Source organism: Meleagris gallopavo, chromosome 9 (genome assembly GCF_905368555.1).
Source record: "Meleagris gallopavo chromosome 9, MGAL_WU_HG_1.1, whole genome shotgun sequence".
Taxonomy (NCBI): Eukaryota; Metazoa; Chordata; class Aves; order Galliformes; family Phasianidae; genus Meleagris; species Meleagris gallopavo.
Window position 1 is genome coordinate 6,870,694 of NC_139412.1, and position 19,072 is coordinate 6,889,765.

Consider the following 19,072-nt stretch of genomic DNA (forward strand, 5'->3'; position numbering starts at 1 on the left):
CCATACTGCCATCTGCAGTCCGGAATACCCACCAATGTAATAATTCACAGCTCAATTTCCTTGCAGCAGTCATTTTAATTTTTCCCTTAACACTAAAGAATCTCAAATTGTTTACATTTCAGTGCTTCTATCAAACATGACTTTTCATAAATTTTAATCCTTGTGGACAGTTTTATTTTGCAGTGCTTAGAATTAGAGCTAAATTAATGGAAAAGAAAGAGGCGAAGGAGAGAGAACCTTAAAATTTCCATTACCTGTCTGGTGTGAATGGGGCCTGGGGTCTTGAAGCCTCCTTGACAGCTGCATTCAGAAACACTGTAAGGGTCCGAGCTGCTTGATGAGCACTTGGAGAGTGAGTCACAGCCCACCACAAAGGTGTTATCCAGAGGCAGTTCCTGAATGACATGGTGCTTCTTGGGGGGTACAGGAGTCTCAGGTTTAATTTGAAAGGTTGGCTGTGGAGAAGCAGACTTGTAGTGCTTTGCTAAATCTGGGCTATCAGGCTTAAATGTGGTTGGTGTAGTGGCCCAGTTATATTTTCCCATAGTCTGCTCTTCTAGTTCTACAGGAATGTCTAAAGTGCCATTTATGTGCTCATGGCCAGGATCATCAGGCTTAGATTCTTCAATAGTCACAAAGTTGAGGAGAAGACTTTTTGGAGAGCGTTTCTTCTTCTTCTTCTTCTTCTTGATCTGCCTATTCTCTTGGTTTGGGGAAACCCACTCACCACTCTGCTTATTTTTCTGGACAACTTTGTGCCTGGGAGTCTGGCGGCACCGTACTAACGCAGTAACAAAAATTACCAGAATAACTGTCATTGTGCCTGCAATAATCGCAATTATGATCTTGACATAATCATTGGTTTGTGGGGTTATCTCACCATCCCCAATGTTCTGGCCAACTGGAGTTTCCATATTCCTGCGCACTAGCTCTTGTATGTAGGAACTATTGGTGACTGTCTCATTCACAAACAAATGCACAAGAGCTATAGTATAAAGGGACTCTGGCTGTCCTAGGTCATTGACTTTTATCACCAGTCTGTGCAAGCCATGATCTGATGTAATTACCTTCTCTTTCAATGTAATATTGCCTGTTAATTGGTCAATTGCAAACAAGCCCCTTGAATTCCCTCCTATAATGCTGTAACGGAGCTCTGCATTCATTCCTGTGTCATTATCAACTGCAAAGACTTTTGTAACAACAGACCCCGGACTGGATGATGTTGGAACCAACTCATATGAATAATTTGACGAAGGAATTACAAAAACAGGCCTGTTGTCATTTACATCAACAACATTGATCGTCACTTTGGCCGTTGAGGAACGCTGCAGTCTTCCTCCATCCACCGCTTTCACCTGAAAAGTGTATGACCCCTGCTGTTCTCTATCAAAAGTAATATTAGGTCTTATTACACCAGTAAGTGGATCGATAATGAAATTATCTCGACCATTTAATATAGACAGAGTGACTGCAGCATTCTCTCCAGAATCAGCATCTGTTACTGTGATAAGCCCTACTGTGCCATACATGGGTAAGTTTTCTGGAACATAGAAATTATATTCATTGTGTGTAAAAGCAGGGCTGTTATCATTCTGGTCCAGGACTGACACTGTCACAGTAGCATTGGTTTGCAAGGGTGGCATCCCATTATCCTTAGCCAGTACAGTGAAGGAGTACCTGTCTTGTTTTTCTCTGTCCAGCTTTCTCACTGCTGTCAGAATGCCTGTACGGCGGTCAAGGTTGAAAATAGGGGGTGCATCAGAACCCAGAATATAGCTGATCTCAGCATTGCGCCCACTGTCGGCATCTGTAGCACTTATCTTGGTTAGCTGAGTACCAGGAGCATTGTTTTCAGGGATGGAAAGACCTATGATAGGCTGTGTGAAAACTGGGGCATTGTCATTTTCATCTTTAATTTTGATCAAGAGCATTGCAGATTGGTTTAAGGGAGGTTTACCTGAATCTGAAGCTACAATTTTAATAGCATATTCCCGTGTGGATTCATAATCTAGAAATGTAGCTGTCTCCAGAAGAAACTGATTATCAAACACTGGCTTTAGTCTAAAAGGGACATCATGATCTGTAAAACAAGTAACTTTTCCATTCAGATCAGCGTCCTTGTCCATTACTGTTATCAATGCAATTTTTGTATTAAGTGGAGCTTTCTCAGACAAAAGCACTGTCCCATTCACTGGATTGATGATGTATCTCGTGTCTATTGATGGGACATTGTCATTAATATCTGTGACATTAACAGTCACTGTTGCTCTCGATGGAGTTGAACTGCCATCACTTGCCAAAACAGTTAATTTGTGTACAGGAGATTCTTCCCTGTCAAGTGGCTCTCTTATGGTGATGAGACCAGTGGCATTATCAATGGCAAACAGCTTTTTGGCCAAGCTGGAGATTTGATTGCTGAAATAGAAGTGGATTTGTGCATTTGAGCCCAAGTCTGCATCAGTGGCATGGAGCTGAGAAACAGAGGTGCCCACTGGAGCATTTTCTGGAATACTAACTTCAATGTCGTTCTCTTTAAAGACTGGGCGATTATCATTCACATCAGTCACTGTGACTTGCAGGATTGCAGTGCTGGATCTTGGAGGACTTCCACCATCTTCAACTTTAATTTTCATCACATAGGTATCCTTCTGCTCTCTATCCAGGATCTGCTGGACAATCAGTTGAGGCCACTTATCTCCCTCAGGTGTCTCAATTATATCAAGACCAAATACATTCTGACCCTACAAGACACAGAAAAATAACATACTTTAGCATAGTAGTACATTTAAGCAGAGAATCATCTCATTAATGGTCTGAAATTATCACAAAAAATATAAGTGTTATATAGGAATTGACAGTTTTATATTTACTCCTAGTTTGCAATATTTAATTTTGCTTTAAGCCCAGGGACCTTAAAAAAAAGCTTCAGAAGATACTTTAAAATAACAGGGTTATGAGTATTTTCTTTGTTTGTTTTTTTGGGGCAGGGGTACACAACACATTGTTGTGGTTTGTTTGTTGGTTTCTTGGTGTTGTGTTTGCTCTTTAAACCAACTGCTCTCTTCTTAAAGAAAAGAGAAAATTCTTGGCCAGATGTGATTTGCTTTCTATACTGTATCAGTGAGTGTGGAGAAGAGAAATGTAGCCAAAGTTCAACAATGTCCAAATGTAAGGTAATACGCATACACTAAAGGATTTAAACAAATCTTCAATTTGAAGGAAAACAAGGAAGGTAAAGGGACTGCTTCATGGTTCATGGAACAGCTCCGGACATGATCTGAAGCCATCATAATTTAAAAAAATAAAAATGAAATAATTTACTATACAGGCATTAGATAATTCAGACAAAACTAAGCCATAACTGTTTATTAGAAATACATAACAAACTCCTTAAAATTATTCTGTTATTCCTCACAATTTGCTTTATATTTATCTTCTTTTTTCACTTGGATTGTTTTGAGTAGGTGTTTTTTTTTTTTTTTTTCATTAAAAAAAATCACAGAACTGTGACATTCACTTTGAAAATAATTACTTCTTTTCACAGGGATTATTGAACACCTTACACTCCTGTAATAGAAAAGAAATACTATATATATTTGACAAACATGGCTTCCTTCAGAAGCCTTGTGTTGAAAAATAAATACAATAAAACAAAACAAAATAAATTCTGTGTAAGAATGGACTGCTTTGTTTAAGTGTTTTGCCAATCAGGATTTGACATAAACATTTCTTTCATGGAAAAGAACTATCCATTCCCATTTCAAACATAACTGTGCAACTTGCACAGTATTTGTGACATTACGTTGCAACCAGGGGCAGTCTAAAGTGAACTGGAGCACATTCAGAAACAATAAATAAAACACAGCTTTTACTTATTCAGTAGAAGAAATGAAAATATTAGTTTTAAAAGAAATGTCTTCTCAAACAGCAATTCTACATTTATCTCTCTATGGAGAGAAAGTGTGGGTTTCCTATTCATCTTCAATCAGCGTAGCAGTTAGTTGTAATAAATTGCATAACTACTAAGAAATAATGAATTATTTATGTTTTAATATAGAATTCCAGAAAAAAAATGTAACAAGCTGGTGGAGGGGGGTGGACACATCAGCTATCTTTTACTTCTTTATTTGTACACAAATTGACAGATGGGCACTGATTATTCTATCATTAGATCTCACAACTACAACAAAAAATTCAAATAGACTTTCAATACGTTCAATTATACAAATGAATACACATTTCTGCATTTCTTTAACTGTCAAGTTAAAAGCAATTTTTCATTATACCATAAAATTAATAGATTTGATTCTCCATAACTATCAGTAAACTCATGGAGAAGCTGAAAAGAATGCAGAGAACAATTCCAAGTCAATTATTACCATTTAAGTAATTTTTCTTTACGAAAAAAAAAAAAAGTTACTTAAGAGAATTTCTCGCTGTTCATTAAAGGATCATGCATCTTTTTAAACTGCTAAAATAAAGGGATTTTTTAATTTTTTTTTTCCTAATTTAATTCACACTGGGATAGAGTTAAATACAGTGATACGCTGCATTTTATCAAACAAATTTTCTGAGAGAGTGCTCCTATTCTAAACATTCCCAAAATGATGAAACATTCAAGAAGCATATTTTGAAGATTACAAATATCTCATTCTCTCCCTCATGAGAAAAGAAACTGAAAGTTAAAAAGAGAAACAGGACGAAAAACCTTCAGTGTAAAATTTTTACTGTTGAAGTAAATGGATCTATCATCACCAAAACCTCAGTGAAATCAAAATTTCCTACAATCAGATTGGTTTTTGGACTGAACCTCAATCATCTCATTATCCCAGTGATCTGAAGGTTTCACCCACGCTAGAGCATTGCTATAAATCTTTAGAAGTATAATAGGTAATTAACACTTACATAGTACCTTTCACCATTAAATTAATTTTAGAAATAACCTGTTAGTTTATTTCCTATATCAGAGCTATATCAGAGAGTGAAAAATAAAATGCTGAATTTTTAATTTGAAAAGACAGTTTAAATGATGTAATCTAATTACTTCAAGCAGAACAAGGTTTCAGAGCCAACATCAACTTTAAGAAGCTCCAAGTTCTGATCACCATATTATTTATCAGTGGTTTGAGCAACTTGTAACCTTATTGGATTTTCCTAACATACTTTTCAGTTGATTCATGTCTAAGGTAATCTTTAAAATGATGAAACTGATACACTTGCTGAACATTCTTTGCCGTATATTTACCTGATCATTTGTAATTGATCCAAACGTCCTTTTCGGAGCTGTTTTGGGCTGTCATGTAAAATAAAAAATTAGAAAGTTTTAAAACAATTGTAACATTTAGGTAAGCTAATAAATGCATAATCAATTAAACATGGATATCTAATGTGATAACCTAGAAAAGTTTCCAAGTATTGCAAACAGGACTGCATGTAGCAAGGTGTACCTAGTCTACACCTAACTTGCCTCTAAACATGCACATGGCACTATTACACTCTCATCACAATATTTCATTAAATTCATTAGTTGTGACTACATTTGCTTTGTAATGGTTTTTATTTGTTTTTGCTCTGAATGTTCAAATCTGCAGTAAAAAAAGAACTTGGAAGCTTCAAGTTATAAATCTGTGCAGTCATAAACCTAACATGCTTCACCCATACACAGAAGATAAGGACATGATGTATTACCAACATCTACATAATAATTCACTGTTTTTCAGCTTCCAATAACAAAACTGCCTCTACAAAAGCTGGTCTGAAAGTGACAAACACTTCTACCAAATTACTAATCATTTCATTTAAACTAAAGAAAAACAAGATTCAAAGCCTGCCAGTAAGGCAATTAGGTAAGTAAGCCTCCCTCTTAACCTTCTCCATAACAATTTTTGAGACATTCAAATGCATCCTATTAGACAGGAAGCTGATAAAAAACCTGAAGGACAGTTAAAGATATATCATATTTATGTCTGAGATATGCTGTAAATTCCCATACCGCATACTATCCTGTCCTCCAATAAATGCCCTTTGTATTTCAAGTAAACACTAGATTTATATCTCTAGATATAAAATGAAGGAAAAAAATAGGAGTTGTTAGGCATTAATATATTTAGTAAGATAATTTTTATGTTCACATTACGTATGTGCGAGAATTACAGATTTGCTCCAAAAATCTAAGAACTAAGAGAAAGAAATGACTGTGTTTTAGCCATGTAACTCTTTAACACATCACTGTGTTTCTGGACGTAACAAGTAACAGTTCTGAACCAGCTCCTAAATCACAACCTCATCTTATTTGACAGCCAAACAAGACACCTTGGGCTCATAATCCCACATTTTAGAGCTCTCAGATGAATGCTGACTGGGTGTTGGAGCAGTGTGAATCCGTAATGCCCTCCTATTCACTACCTGCACTATAACCATATCAGTACTCTCAGGCAGAACGGGATTCAAAATGACAGCCACTTGTGTATAAGAAAATAGAAACAACCGAGATGTTTCTGAAAATTACTTTACCCTAAAGCAGAGGTTGTCCAGGATCCTCAGCTTCCGGTACTTTTAGTTCAAATTTATCATGATGGACATTTATAGATTTGGCTCATGACAAGTGGAAAAAATAAAATTAAATAGAAAAAAACCTTTGGTAGGACTTATTAAACAAGTACAAATGTTTGTGAGTTAAGGTTCATTGAATTATTTTCTTCTCTCCTATTTTCAAGATAATTTCATTTGAAAAGGTGCATGATTTCTATAAACAGGTGCTATCTTCATTGTACCAAATCCATATCCGTGCTTTTAACAGAAAGTTATTTAGCATGGGCAACTTATTTGATCAGAGGCCCATCTAAACTGAAAGTCTGGATACAAGCAAAACCACTGTATCCTCTTTTTATGTTTATGTTTGAGGACAAAATGTTGATAAAAATTTTCATTAGAATGGCATGACAGACCTCTCATCAGAGATCCAAAACTAAAGAAAAAAATAAATGAATAAAACCCCACGTCCTCCAGATTAGTATCAGAAAGCCATTCTTTCACACGTACACATTTTTCCCAACACTAACATACAGCTTTTTGGGTTGTAGGTCTGGAACAAATACTTGTAAAATGAACATGACTGTAAGTCTTTCTCAGGGCCCTCACTCCTCGGAGAGTTTTCTAAAACTCAAAAGAGGAAGTTTATGTGGGAGGTGTAACAATCACATGAACCTTTCTGCTTTTTAAAGACATGAAGCTGTGCTTTTCAAACAATGAAACTCATCCTTTTTACATTATTCTGAGAAAATAACAGTGGAGCTAGCAAATCAAACTGTAAAAATGTGTGACATAACACAAGTGCAAGATGCCCCTTCTCTACATATTGGAAGATAACAAATGACACTGCAATTTCAGATTAATAAATCAGAGAGATGCTCAGAAGAAGTAACAGAGTACTGAAAGTACTTCCATAGAGACTAAGTTCTAATACTCATTAAATAGAAATCTTTCGACTATGTTAATCAGGGAATGCTGGGGATAAACCAAAAATGTATTTTTTGGTGCTGGATTTCATCAGAAAGCCAACTTCTTACTCCTCCAGTATTACTGATTCCCATTTGTGTGACTCAGTAGAACAGCAGGAAAAGAAAAAAAATGAAAATACTTTTCCATAGTGCGTTACAGTACAGTAGCAAACTCATTTTGAGACCCAACTCTGAAATCCTGTCATACCTGTGTGCACTGAAAATTTCAGTGTAAGCCATCACAACTTTCAATGTAAGAGTTATATTCCTAAAAATGCCTTCTCTGCAAGTTGTTTGGAATCAAAAATCTTAAAAATGTATCTGATACACACATTTACAAGTATTCATACTCAAGATGGTACTACATACAGAAATTATTATTCTATTTATTTCCTACTTCCAATGCAATTCAATAAAACTGCACAGAAAGATAAATAATTTATTATTTTATTACAGCAACACAAAGAGTTCTATCAACTGCATGTATGAACATGTAAGCAAAGTCAAAGGTACTGAAATAAGACAAAACTCTCTAAAAAACAGAATAACATCTAGGATTGAGTCAATTATTTCATAGAAATGTGAAGGACCACTCACTACAACAAAGTAATTTTCAGTTGTTATAAGGATTAGATTAGTATCTCAAAATCATAAGGTCACACAATAAAACTAGTTGCTAGATATGTCATGCATTCTACCTACAGATTTTTTATTCTACTTCCACCCTCAATTAACTTCACTGTTACTGTAAGAAGAGGCACACTATGGGTATACACGAAAACCCCACTGTAAACTGGAAAATTAAATGAAATCAGTTTTGAAATTCAGTATTACGGCTTTTAACAAATCAGTAAAACCTAGACTAATTTACCAAAAGCAAGAATGATAGCTGGAATGCAGAGTTTTCATGATAGTTAAGCAGTATTAAAGTTATTCCTTATTATGCTCTTAAGCACAATCTGATTAGTTTTAACAGCTGCCCAGCAGGAAAAGCCAACCAATCATTCCACAGTAATATACATATTAATGTACCTCTTTGCATTTAGTTTTCACTCATATCAGAGGCAGGTACACACCGCACTACAGTTAGAGCTGGTATCTTTTGATTTTAAAGTGATATCAAATATTCAAAATGAAATCAATATCAGAAAATCCTGATAATCACAATATAACTTCATACCTTAAAATCTTTTCTGATAAATAAACTAATACATAATAGGCAGCAAATTGGTTTTGAGGTTTCATGGGAAACGGGATGGAGAGGAAAACAGAAAATACTAATTTGTTTGTACTTTCAAACGTGCTACAATGAATAGTATTTAAAAGTACATAACAGAAATGAGGATAATATCATACAGCTAGGGTTAAAATGTAGTGGAAAAACTCAAAGAAAGTCATATAATATTCCATTCTTAAAAACATAGAAGAACATCTTGACTCAAAAAAAAATAAATAAATAAAAAATAAAGACAATATGCTTGATAAGGCAAAGAGAAAAAAATTACAATAATTTGACTTTGGAACATCAGCAATAACCATGGCAATAATACACATCACATTAATAGAGACAGCAATTATAGCACAGTGTGATAAAAATGTATTTCAATACTGACAGCTGATGATTCAGAATTTTTTCCTTTCACCAATGTTTCCTTTTTGTTTCCTTAAAATTGTCTGAAATGCTCTATGCTACACATCCCAGCGTCAAAAGCTCTACAGGACTTCAGTGTTCAGACCCATTGTATTTCTGGGCTAGGGAATATAAATTACTTTGCAATAAACCTTTCTTTCAGGAATAAAAATAACCATAGTAATGCAGTCAAATGCCACAATCTACAGTTGACAGTGGATTTAAAAGTATTCTTTGATATTTATAAGTTTATAATTTTGGACTTTTTCTTCCGTTTTCCTCCTGAAAAGAAGAAAAACATTCATACTGTGTATTTAGAGTAACGACTACAAGAATTATTTAATTCTCTATCACTATTAATCTGAGACCTGAAAGCTAAAACTAAAAATCAAGAACATTATAATCGTATAAGCTTCTTTAATATTTAAATTGTCTAATTAATGACATCTAAAACTAGGAGAAGCTGTAATTTCCTCTACTATATTCAAAACATATCTTAAAAACTGGAAACTTTTATCACCCCAAAAACAGAGTTCATAGAAAAATGATTTGGGGCAAAGGAAAAAACTCACACATATGTGTAGAGAAGCCATGAAGTAACTCAGAATTTTTAATAATAAATTTGGAATATTACTAGGATTTATATGAATCTTGTTGGAAAAATAATTCAAGCTTTCTCAAGACAGACATCCAAATTATAAGTAAAATTTTTATTGCTGCATCCATAATAAATAAAAGGAGCAGAAAATAACATTCACAATGTTATTCTGAAACTAAAATTAGAATGAATTGAGAATTTGCACATTCCTTGCAGCAATACAAATGTGATTAGTCATTTTCCATCAAAATTTGTGAGAACCATTTTTAACTTGGTCAAAAAATAATGGTATTCAAGTGAAATTGTTCCTGGATGGAGACAACTGTTGCTTGCTTTAGTAATAAGGTTCTTATTTAGCAACAATGAGTTTAGTCACAAGCAACTGAAGTATGAAAAAAACAAACAAACAAACAAAAAAAAAAACCACAAACACCCTGCTGGATACACTGCTGAAGAGTAACACAGAAAACAGAAAATGAAAGTTAGCCTCACTATCTCAATCTAGAACACTTTAGATTTTTAGACAATAGTAGAGACTATGGGTATAACATGTCCTAAGTGCACTGTTAGCAATGTTCCAGAATAAAAGATGTTCAAAATACAAATTCCTAAAAATAAATATATTGTCTAAGCTGCAGTCATTTCCTTTTCTACATACAAGAAGTTCCCTGAATCATAGAATCCTCAAAGATGGAAAGGACCTCTGAAAGCCATCAAGTCCAGTTCTCCTGCAATGAACAGAGACACCACAGCTAGATCAGGTTGCCCAGCCTCTCCTTGGAAGTCTCCAGGGATGGGGCATCAACTACATCTCTGCAGTAACCTGTTCCAGTGCCTCACCACTCCCACTGTAAAAGATTTTTCCCTTATGTCCAGCCTAAATCTACCCTTTTTGAGCATGAAACCATTTCCCTTTGCTTTATCACCACAAATTCTGCTGAAGTGTGTCCCCCCCTTATCTTCCTGTAGCTCCCCTTTAGATACTGAGAGGCTGCTATCTTGGAGCCTTCCCTCAGCCCCAGCTCTCTTAGTCTGTCCTTGTAGGAGAGGTGTTCCATTCTATAGACAACTTTTGTGGCCTTTCTCTGGATGTTTACCTGGGCTCACTGTTCAAGTCTGTGTAGATCCCTCTAGATGGCATCCTATTTCTTTGGTGTATCAACTGAATCCAACAGCTTGGGGGCATCAACAAACTGGATGAGGGAGCACTTGACCCCAACGTTGATGTCACTGATGAAGATATTAAAGAGCATCGGCCCCAGCACCGACTCCTGTGAGACATCACTTGTCAATGACCTCCATCCAGACATTGAGCCATTGACCACCACTCTCTGGTCTCAATCCTGCATCCAGTTCTTCATCTATTGAACAGTCCACTCATCAAATCCATATGCTTCCAATCACTGGCTGTTCCCTTGTCCATTGATACAGTAACACCATCATAGAAGGCCACTAGGTTGGTCAAACAGAATTTGCCCTTAGTGAAGCCATTCTAGCTCTCCTGTATCACCTCTCTGTCTTCCATGTGCCTTAGCATGGCTTCCAGGATGACCTGTTCCATGCTCTTCCCCGGCACAGAGGTGAAACTGACAGGTCAGTAGTTCCCACAGTCACCCTTTTTATCTTTTTTAAAAATGTGTTGATAACAGCAGGACAAGGGGAAAGAGCTTTAAGTTGAAAGAGGGAAGATTTAGGTTGGATATCAGGGGGAAGTTTTTCCACAGAGAGAGTGGTGAGGTGCTGCAATGGGCTGCCCAGGGACACTGTGGATGCCCTGTCATGGAGGTGTCCAAGGCCAGGATGGATGGGGCCCTGGGCAGCCTGGTCTAGTATTAAATGTGGAGGTTGGCAGCCCTGCCAGCGGCACAGTGGTTGGAGCTTGATGATCCTTGAGGTCCCTTCCGATCCAAGCCATTCGATTCACTCACAGTGAGAGGGACCCTATCTCCTCCTATCACACCAAATGTTTGAGGGCTGTGTGGCAAGCAGTTATCAGGGAAGACTGAGGCAAAAAAAGTTAAGTACCTCAGCCTTCTCCTTGTCTCTTGTCACCAGTCTGCCTGTGTCTCTTATTAGGAGTATGTCCTCTTGGACTTTCCTTTTCTAGTTGAGGTACCCATAGAAGCCTTTCTTGTTCTTTCTGGCATCCCTGTACTTGTACCTAGCCAAGTACAGTCTAAGTTGGGCCTTGGCTTTCCTGACCTCATCCCTACAAAGCCTAGCAGCTTCCTTACACTCTTCCCATGGTACCTGTCCCTGTTTCCACTGTCTGTACATTTTCTTCTTGCCCTTCAGTTTGACCAATAGGTCCCAGTTCAACCACACTGGTTTCTTGCCTTCCTTTTCTGACCTGCTATACCTAGGGATGGAGAGGTCTTACACCCTGAAAAAAGTCTCCTTAATGATTAGTCAGCTCTACTTCCCACCCTTGCTCATGAGGACTGTCTCCAGGGTCTTCTGTTAACTAATTCCCTGAAGAGCTGGAAGTTAGCATTCCTGAAGTTCGGCTTCCTAATTTTACTCTCCAGTCATCTGGTGTTCCTCTGGAGAGAGGTAACTTGTAACATATATTTCTCAGCTGGCAGATTTGAGGATAGACAATAACTGGAAACCTGCCGGCCATGCCTGATGCCTTGAACGGCTGCAAGATCAAGGCATGTCCTGCTACCTAAAGGTCTATTTCACTAGAAATGTAGATTTGGTAGCTCCAAAATAAGTTAAAAAGCTATCAACTAAACTGTTATAACTGCTCAATACATTGTACCTGGAGTACTGTTTATCTGTTTAAGGAATTACTATTAAATTTTTTTGTTTGTTTCCACTTCTATGTGATTTACCATCAAGAAAATTACAAATTCTTAAATTGCCAATTTGTCCATACAAGTGAAAGTGAAGTCTTTACTCAATGTCTTTTGGAAGAGTTTAAAAAGAAGGAAGTGTTTCTCCCTAAATGTTTCCTATGCAGTTGGATTCAAAAGACTATGCAAGGATATCCCAAGTCTATTATGCTCAGAAAGCATCACCCTATCTGTGTAAACATGCTGATCTGTCTGGACATCAGCAAATGATAATATTCACATAAGATAGATGAACTGAAGATCTCCATTTGACAGATTTGTGCCTTCTAGCTTGAGTCTATCATCTTGCCCACACAGAGACATGCTAAGTTATATATTATTGTTTCATGACAGCTAGTGTGAAAATCAGAGCCTTGAATGCAAAAAGATACACCAACTTGTCCCTCACCCTAAGTCACTGAACTTACTGTGCCTGGAAGCAAGACTTCCTCCTCCAGTCTTCAGTCAACCCCTGAAAGGGATGTCAGGATAATGGAACCTGACAGTTTTACAGTAATGATGCCATAAACCACCCTAAAGGAGCCTTGTATCAACCAACAAGAAACAATTACCTTGACTCTTGACTCACTGGATTCAAACTACCACCGGTTGTTAGCAGAGTTTTATCTACTTAGGGACAATAATTCACAACTGTAAGAATGCAAATCAGATTATTTTCCCTCTTAAAAATAAAACAGTGACTATTTTAAAAAGAAGTTCACAGATGACCACTTACCTGCCTAGATCTCTCTGAACAAATTACTATTGAGCAATATTTTTATTCTACCACAAAACCTTCTCATAATGAGATATACTTTAATACTTCATATAATAAGAAAAATTGACAAATTGAGGGTTTTGTAGGAAGGCGAATGTTGAATTACATAATAAAATAATGACAAAACGGTTTTGATGGAAAGCTGAAGTTAAAATATTTTGAAGAAAGGGAGCTCTATAGAGGGATGACAACAAATCTATTGTTGTATTAAATTTGCTTACATATCTGAAGTTAAGCAATGGGAAAACAGCGAGAATAAAAATACATTTTGCCAGATTTCCAAGAGTAAGGACAAACAGAAAAGATAAGAATTCTACCTATTTATAATATAAATTTCTCCTATCTTCCTATGATTATTAATAGAAAATAAGATCAAAATGAAAGTTATTTGTCCCTTTCATATATTTGAAGAGAAGCTTTTTGAGACTTTAGGATGTCACTTAACATTCATAAACATGCCTCAAGTTTCCACATCTCATTTTATAGCTAACTTCAGCTCATGTCATGTCAACCACCCACTCAAAACTTTTCACCTAAGCTGAAAGCTGGATAAACTCTCTATTCTGTTTGAACTATTTCTCATTATTATTTCAGAATATTTTATATCTCGTAAGGAACCTTAACAGGAAAACTGTGCACATTTTGTGTTAAAGTGTATGAGAATTGCTTCAAAAGTAATACCTCCTGTTTTATTATGTTGGCCCAGGATGCCAGAGGAGTGTGTTGGATGGCAGTAGAGGTTGAGCCTTCCAGATAATATTCCGTTACATTTTGTTGCTATGCAAAAGATGCCAGCAGAGGGGCAGTCTGACAGAATGGCATCTGACGTGGATCAGTGTATGAAATACAGGTAAAATTGAATTCATCTATACAGAAGTCATTGCACCCATTGACATTCGTTGACACCTGTTGAATGTTTATGAAGACCAAACAGTGGATGTAAGCATCCACATCACAGTGGATGGAGAGTTTCAGCAGCAGCAAAAGCTACATGAAAGATAAGCCACGTTCCAGACAGCCAAGCACAACTGTCACAACACAAAACGAAGAGCATTTCGATCAACTCATCCACATGAATCAACTACTGGCACTGATAGAGTTTTATAGCAAAGAATTTTTCTATTAAATGGTGGTATTGTGCTTTTTGTATCTGTTGTAGTTTCTATGGAAATAAAGAGGACGCATTAGTTCTAGGACTTACAAGGCTTTACAATGGTAAGGACCTACGCGGACTGAATGAAGCTACATTGTAACATCAAAAAAATACATAGATCCATAGCTGCAACAGAGAAAGGACAAGACGTTTCAATTTTGACCTATTCCTTATAAGCACTGCAGACTTCAAAAGAATTACTCTGCATCACTTAAAATACAGACTCTGTCCCCTAGCAAACCTTTCTCTGCTGAAGGGCAGCTAAAAGTTACCTTAGAAAGACAACACATCCAACTCTCCATATTTATTAAATTACAGGCACTAGAGGGTGACTTTAGAGCTTGGCAGGAGTGCACCTCTAGAGCAAAAAGTTTCCTAAATCTACTTTAGAACCCCCTAAATCTATTACCTTTCCCACCTTTGCTGGCACATGAAGAAAGAAAACAAAGCAGTGTTCTCCGAATATATGAAGTATAATGCATAAGAGCTATTACAATGAAGATGGAAGTTAACTTGTCCTGCAATGTTACACTTAAAAGTCCCTATGTTAACTCAATTAAGGGATTGTGAAATGAGAAAAATAAATCAGGAGCACAAAGACAGGAGGTTTAAGCAGCTGATGATTGGGTCAACGCAGACATTCTGGTGAACACCTATGCTGAGATCTTTCAAAGTGGATAACCATCCATAGGCTCTGTTTGTGTCACCATGCACCTTGTTTGCAGAGTGCTTCCTTCTCTTCTGTCTAATGTACTCAACTACTAAGAATCATACTGGTATCACACTAAAAAGCAAGCAGGTCATAGGGAATTTCTGTTTTCCCACCTTCAGTGTCAGTCCTTTTGCCTATCAAATTTGTAATTCTGTTTATGATATTATTTTCAATGCTAATTCCATAAATCTCTTTTTCATTCTAATTTAACTGCAGATCTAGTCACACTCTGTAATTTTGATTTAACTACCTTCCTGGCTTTCATCTTACATAAAATATATCTTCTTACATTCTCAATTTCCATAGACAAGCAGTGACATTAGTTACTTGATCCCAAACTCCTGAAAGGCTCAGAGAAAAAACTAGTTTCAAGATAAGTCTAGAAATCTGATAAAGATTTGTAATCTCCATCTTCCATAAGTCATGGAATTGATAAATTGTATCAGAAAGCAGGGAAAAGCTTAGACTGAAAGACATTGCAAGAGATGATTTACAGTACCAAGAGGTAACTCTCCTCATCAGAGGCAAGACTGACGTGTTGTGAGACTGACTAAGAATCTATTTTGTCAGATTACAGATGTATGAACTGACAGCTACAAAGAGATTATTATATAAATCTAGAAGGAATCCACCAGCTGCTTCTGATGATAGGTAAATACAAGAATAGTACTCTGACAAGTAAGAGTAATGGAACTATAGCAGTAACGCCAACCTAATTTCCCCCAAACTGACACAGATTAAACAAGCAACAAACTATCAGAACAAAGAATTAGCTCATATTAGGAAATGCTCTGCTCCTGTAAAGGAAGAGTTCTGCTTTCACTCTAGTCCATTGCTAATTGCATGTTGTAAATATGTACCGTGTAGTTTATCTGCTTGTGCTGGTTGACAAGAAATGCTAAGGAGTCAATAATAAGGATTTAATTTAAGCAGGCACAGATATGAATCCATGTGGAATAACAAAGTTGACTCTCCACGACAGTGTTCTGAGCTGAGATACGGTTCAAAAAACTGCTCTGAAACAGCTCTCATTTTTAACAGTCAAGAGAATAACAAAATGCTTCACATAGCAATCCTCAAAGCTAAAGCAGAGACCTGTGTAAATTCCAAGTCTACTGATCAGGTTATACTAAATATTAGCTTGCCTTGAACTCAAACATGTGCTGAAACACTGTAATTAACAACTGCATGCAGGTATTTTTAACACTCTGATGGTATTTCTGGACACAATTTGTAAAGATTTTATATACATTTGTGAGAGCCTGACCACCTGAAGAAGCAAACAAAGACCTGTGGACCATGTAGTTGCTCAGGGAGGCAACCACGTGATGCAAGAAAAATAAAATATGCACTGTCAACTCCCACTTTATACTCAACTAAGACCAAAATCACTGCTTTCTTATCTGGCCATTTCCCTCCCCGAACTACTTCCCCACCTGTCATAGTTGTCTTCTCCATCACTTCCTACTATCAATGTTATGCCATCCTTCCTCTCTCTCTAGACTTAGGGCAGTTGTTCATTGTAAATAATTAAAAATAATTTTCAAAAGAAAATTAAGTTCACCCTCCCTCGCCTTGTCCATAGTAAACACTGTACAGCATCTGCTATTTGAACACTTAATGTTATCCTATCCATAGCTGGCTTTGGGCATTGCAGTAGAGCATCATGAACGTTTATAGCTCTATGCGCAATTTCTTTGGCTAACAGCAAGGTTTACTGCATGACTGTTTCCTGAAATCTTCTTTACTGTGACAAAAAAGAAAGCTTAATGTATTGTTAGAATATCACTATTTTTAGGTAATTTAGTATTTGTAAACTAGCAACTTGGTCAGTTGCTAGAATTATCACACTGCTATCAAATCTTCAAAAATACTGCAATTGCTTTTCTAAATAAGAAAACAATTCAAAATAAATCCTAAAGTCCATATTCAGGTTTTCTTACAAACACTGAAATGAAAACTAAATACACTGCTTTCCTTAGAATTTTCCTAGGAGCCTGTCCTCCGTATGACTCCTCAGTAGGACAGGAACAAATGCAGAGGTTATCAACAACTGCTGCCTTCTCAGAGTTCACAGCTTTCAGACAACGTATTGTTCAATCACAGACACTTGGAAAGGTTTGAAGTTGTCATACCATGAATCAGTTACAAAAAAAGTCTCTTTCTATTCAGATGTTTTGAGAAAATGCAGGAAGGAAAAATATGCAAATGCTAATTTGAGTGGTAATTTAAATTGTACAAAACTGTGAGCGTCCCATTAGCCAGATCAAACCCTGTGTTACAAAACTTGCTAGTAAATCTGAACCCAAAACAAAAGAATAACATTTTAAGATGTTCTGTTTTCCTTTTAGAAAGAGGTAGGAGTTTCAAATAAAGGGAGTCACCTAATTAAATAACTTTGTAATTCATTAATGATCTGTTTTGCAAAAGAAACTGAATACGACAATTAAATGCAACCTTTATCTCATACAGGAAATACTGTAACATTTTATTATTTGAAATAAAATATAGAGTTGCTGAAAATGTGCTAAAGACCTCTGAGCTACACAGATGAGTTTGTAGTTAGCAGCTTGGTGTCTTTAGAAAATTGTTATGTCAAAAATTTCTTTACCTTTTCTGAGAAATAGGCTTGTCTGTACAGACAGCAGAGCATTTTAGCTAACATTTTTTAAAAGTGAAATGCAACTAAAGAGATTTCCCTTCATTGAACAGCTTGTTAATTTGCTATTACTTTCTCTAAAGTATGTAGCAACATATTCACTCTGTTGCTGCATGCATATTAAAGCTTCAGCTTTTGTGCTTCCGTGAAGTGACATGATATGCATGTCTAATCACCTCCCACCTCCATGCACACTGCCCTGCCTTCACATCCGCTGCTTACCCCAAATCCCCACAACACTGTTACATTACCCCTGCTAAATTCATCCTGTGCATATGCTGTCACTTTTCTGTATGCTAATTAAATAGTGAAGGAAAATATTAACACATCAGAAGACATGAGAAACTTCAGAGTGTACCCCCAGCAAAAGGCACAGAGTAATGTATGAGATGCATTTCGGAAGAAAATGCAAGGAACATCATTTTGTGTTCATTCTCCCTCCTAACAAATTCTCATGCACCACTTCCCTTCCCCATTCGTCTCCCTAGTCTTCCACAGTGAAGGATGGATCTTTGTTTATATGCTCTGTCCTACCTGCTCAACAGCATCTTTCATTTCTACTGCTTCCTTCTCCTTCTTTTTTCATCACTTTTGATACTAACACTGTAAAAACTATCAGGAATTGAGTAGAATAATACATTGATGCTACTATTCCAAACAGTGTCTGTCTGATGGAAACTGTTTTTGGGATATACAGATACTTTCCAAGCTAAGCGAAATCTCTTATTTAAAGTCAGTTAAACCATAGGTCAAAAATTATCTGATAAGAAAGCACGCAAGAGAAAAATGAAATTAAACCATAGATAGAACAGCTATTACTGAACAGAATAGTCTGTCTTGCTATTTCATGGCTTCTCTATAACAGAGCACATTACTTAGTCTCCTGGGCTAAGCACTACTGCTCAACTATAACAGTCATGCAAGAGGGAGGCACAAACCCACTGCAACATATTGTTATATTATTATGTTGGTGGTCATGAGAGCATATCCTTGATGGTGCAAGAAGATTATTAGCCAAAGCTATACAAATAATTTGAATGTCAGTGGACAGTTAAGGAGGATATGCATGTTTCACAGTTACACAGCCACACACACACAAGCAGTTTTCTCCAAGATGAACTACAATGCTCTCAGGTGTATAGGTTAAGATTTCAAAAGTTATCTGCAGTGTAACAGTACCACAATTCACAGTTTCATATTTCTAAT

The 19,072-nt window shown here is 36.5% G+C and overlaps 1 protein-coding gene across 10 annotated transcripts in view; it reads right to left on the bottom strand.

Annotated features, from left to right (window-relative positions):
• PCDH11X (protocadherin 11 X-linked) overlaps window positions 1-19,072 on the bottom strand; it is a 438,899-nt gene that overhangs the window by 370,519 nt on the left and 49,308 nt on the right. For all 10 annotated transcript variants that reach the window (XM_085230305.1, XM_085230306.1, XM_085230304.1 and 7 more), the window contains exons 3-4: window positions 5,246-5,293; window positions 255-2,741 (exon numbers count right to left, since the gene is read on the bottom strand). In XM_085230305.1, the coding sequence (XP_085086431.1) occupies window positions 255-2,741; window positions 5,246-5,293 (2,535 nt within the window). The remainder of the gene's footprint in view (window positions 1-254; window positions 2,742-5,245; window positions 5,294-19,072) is intronic.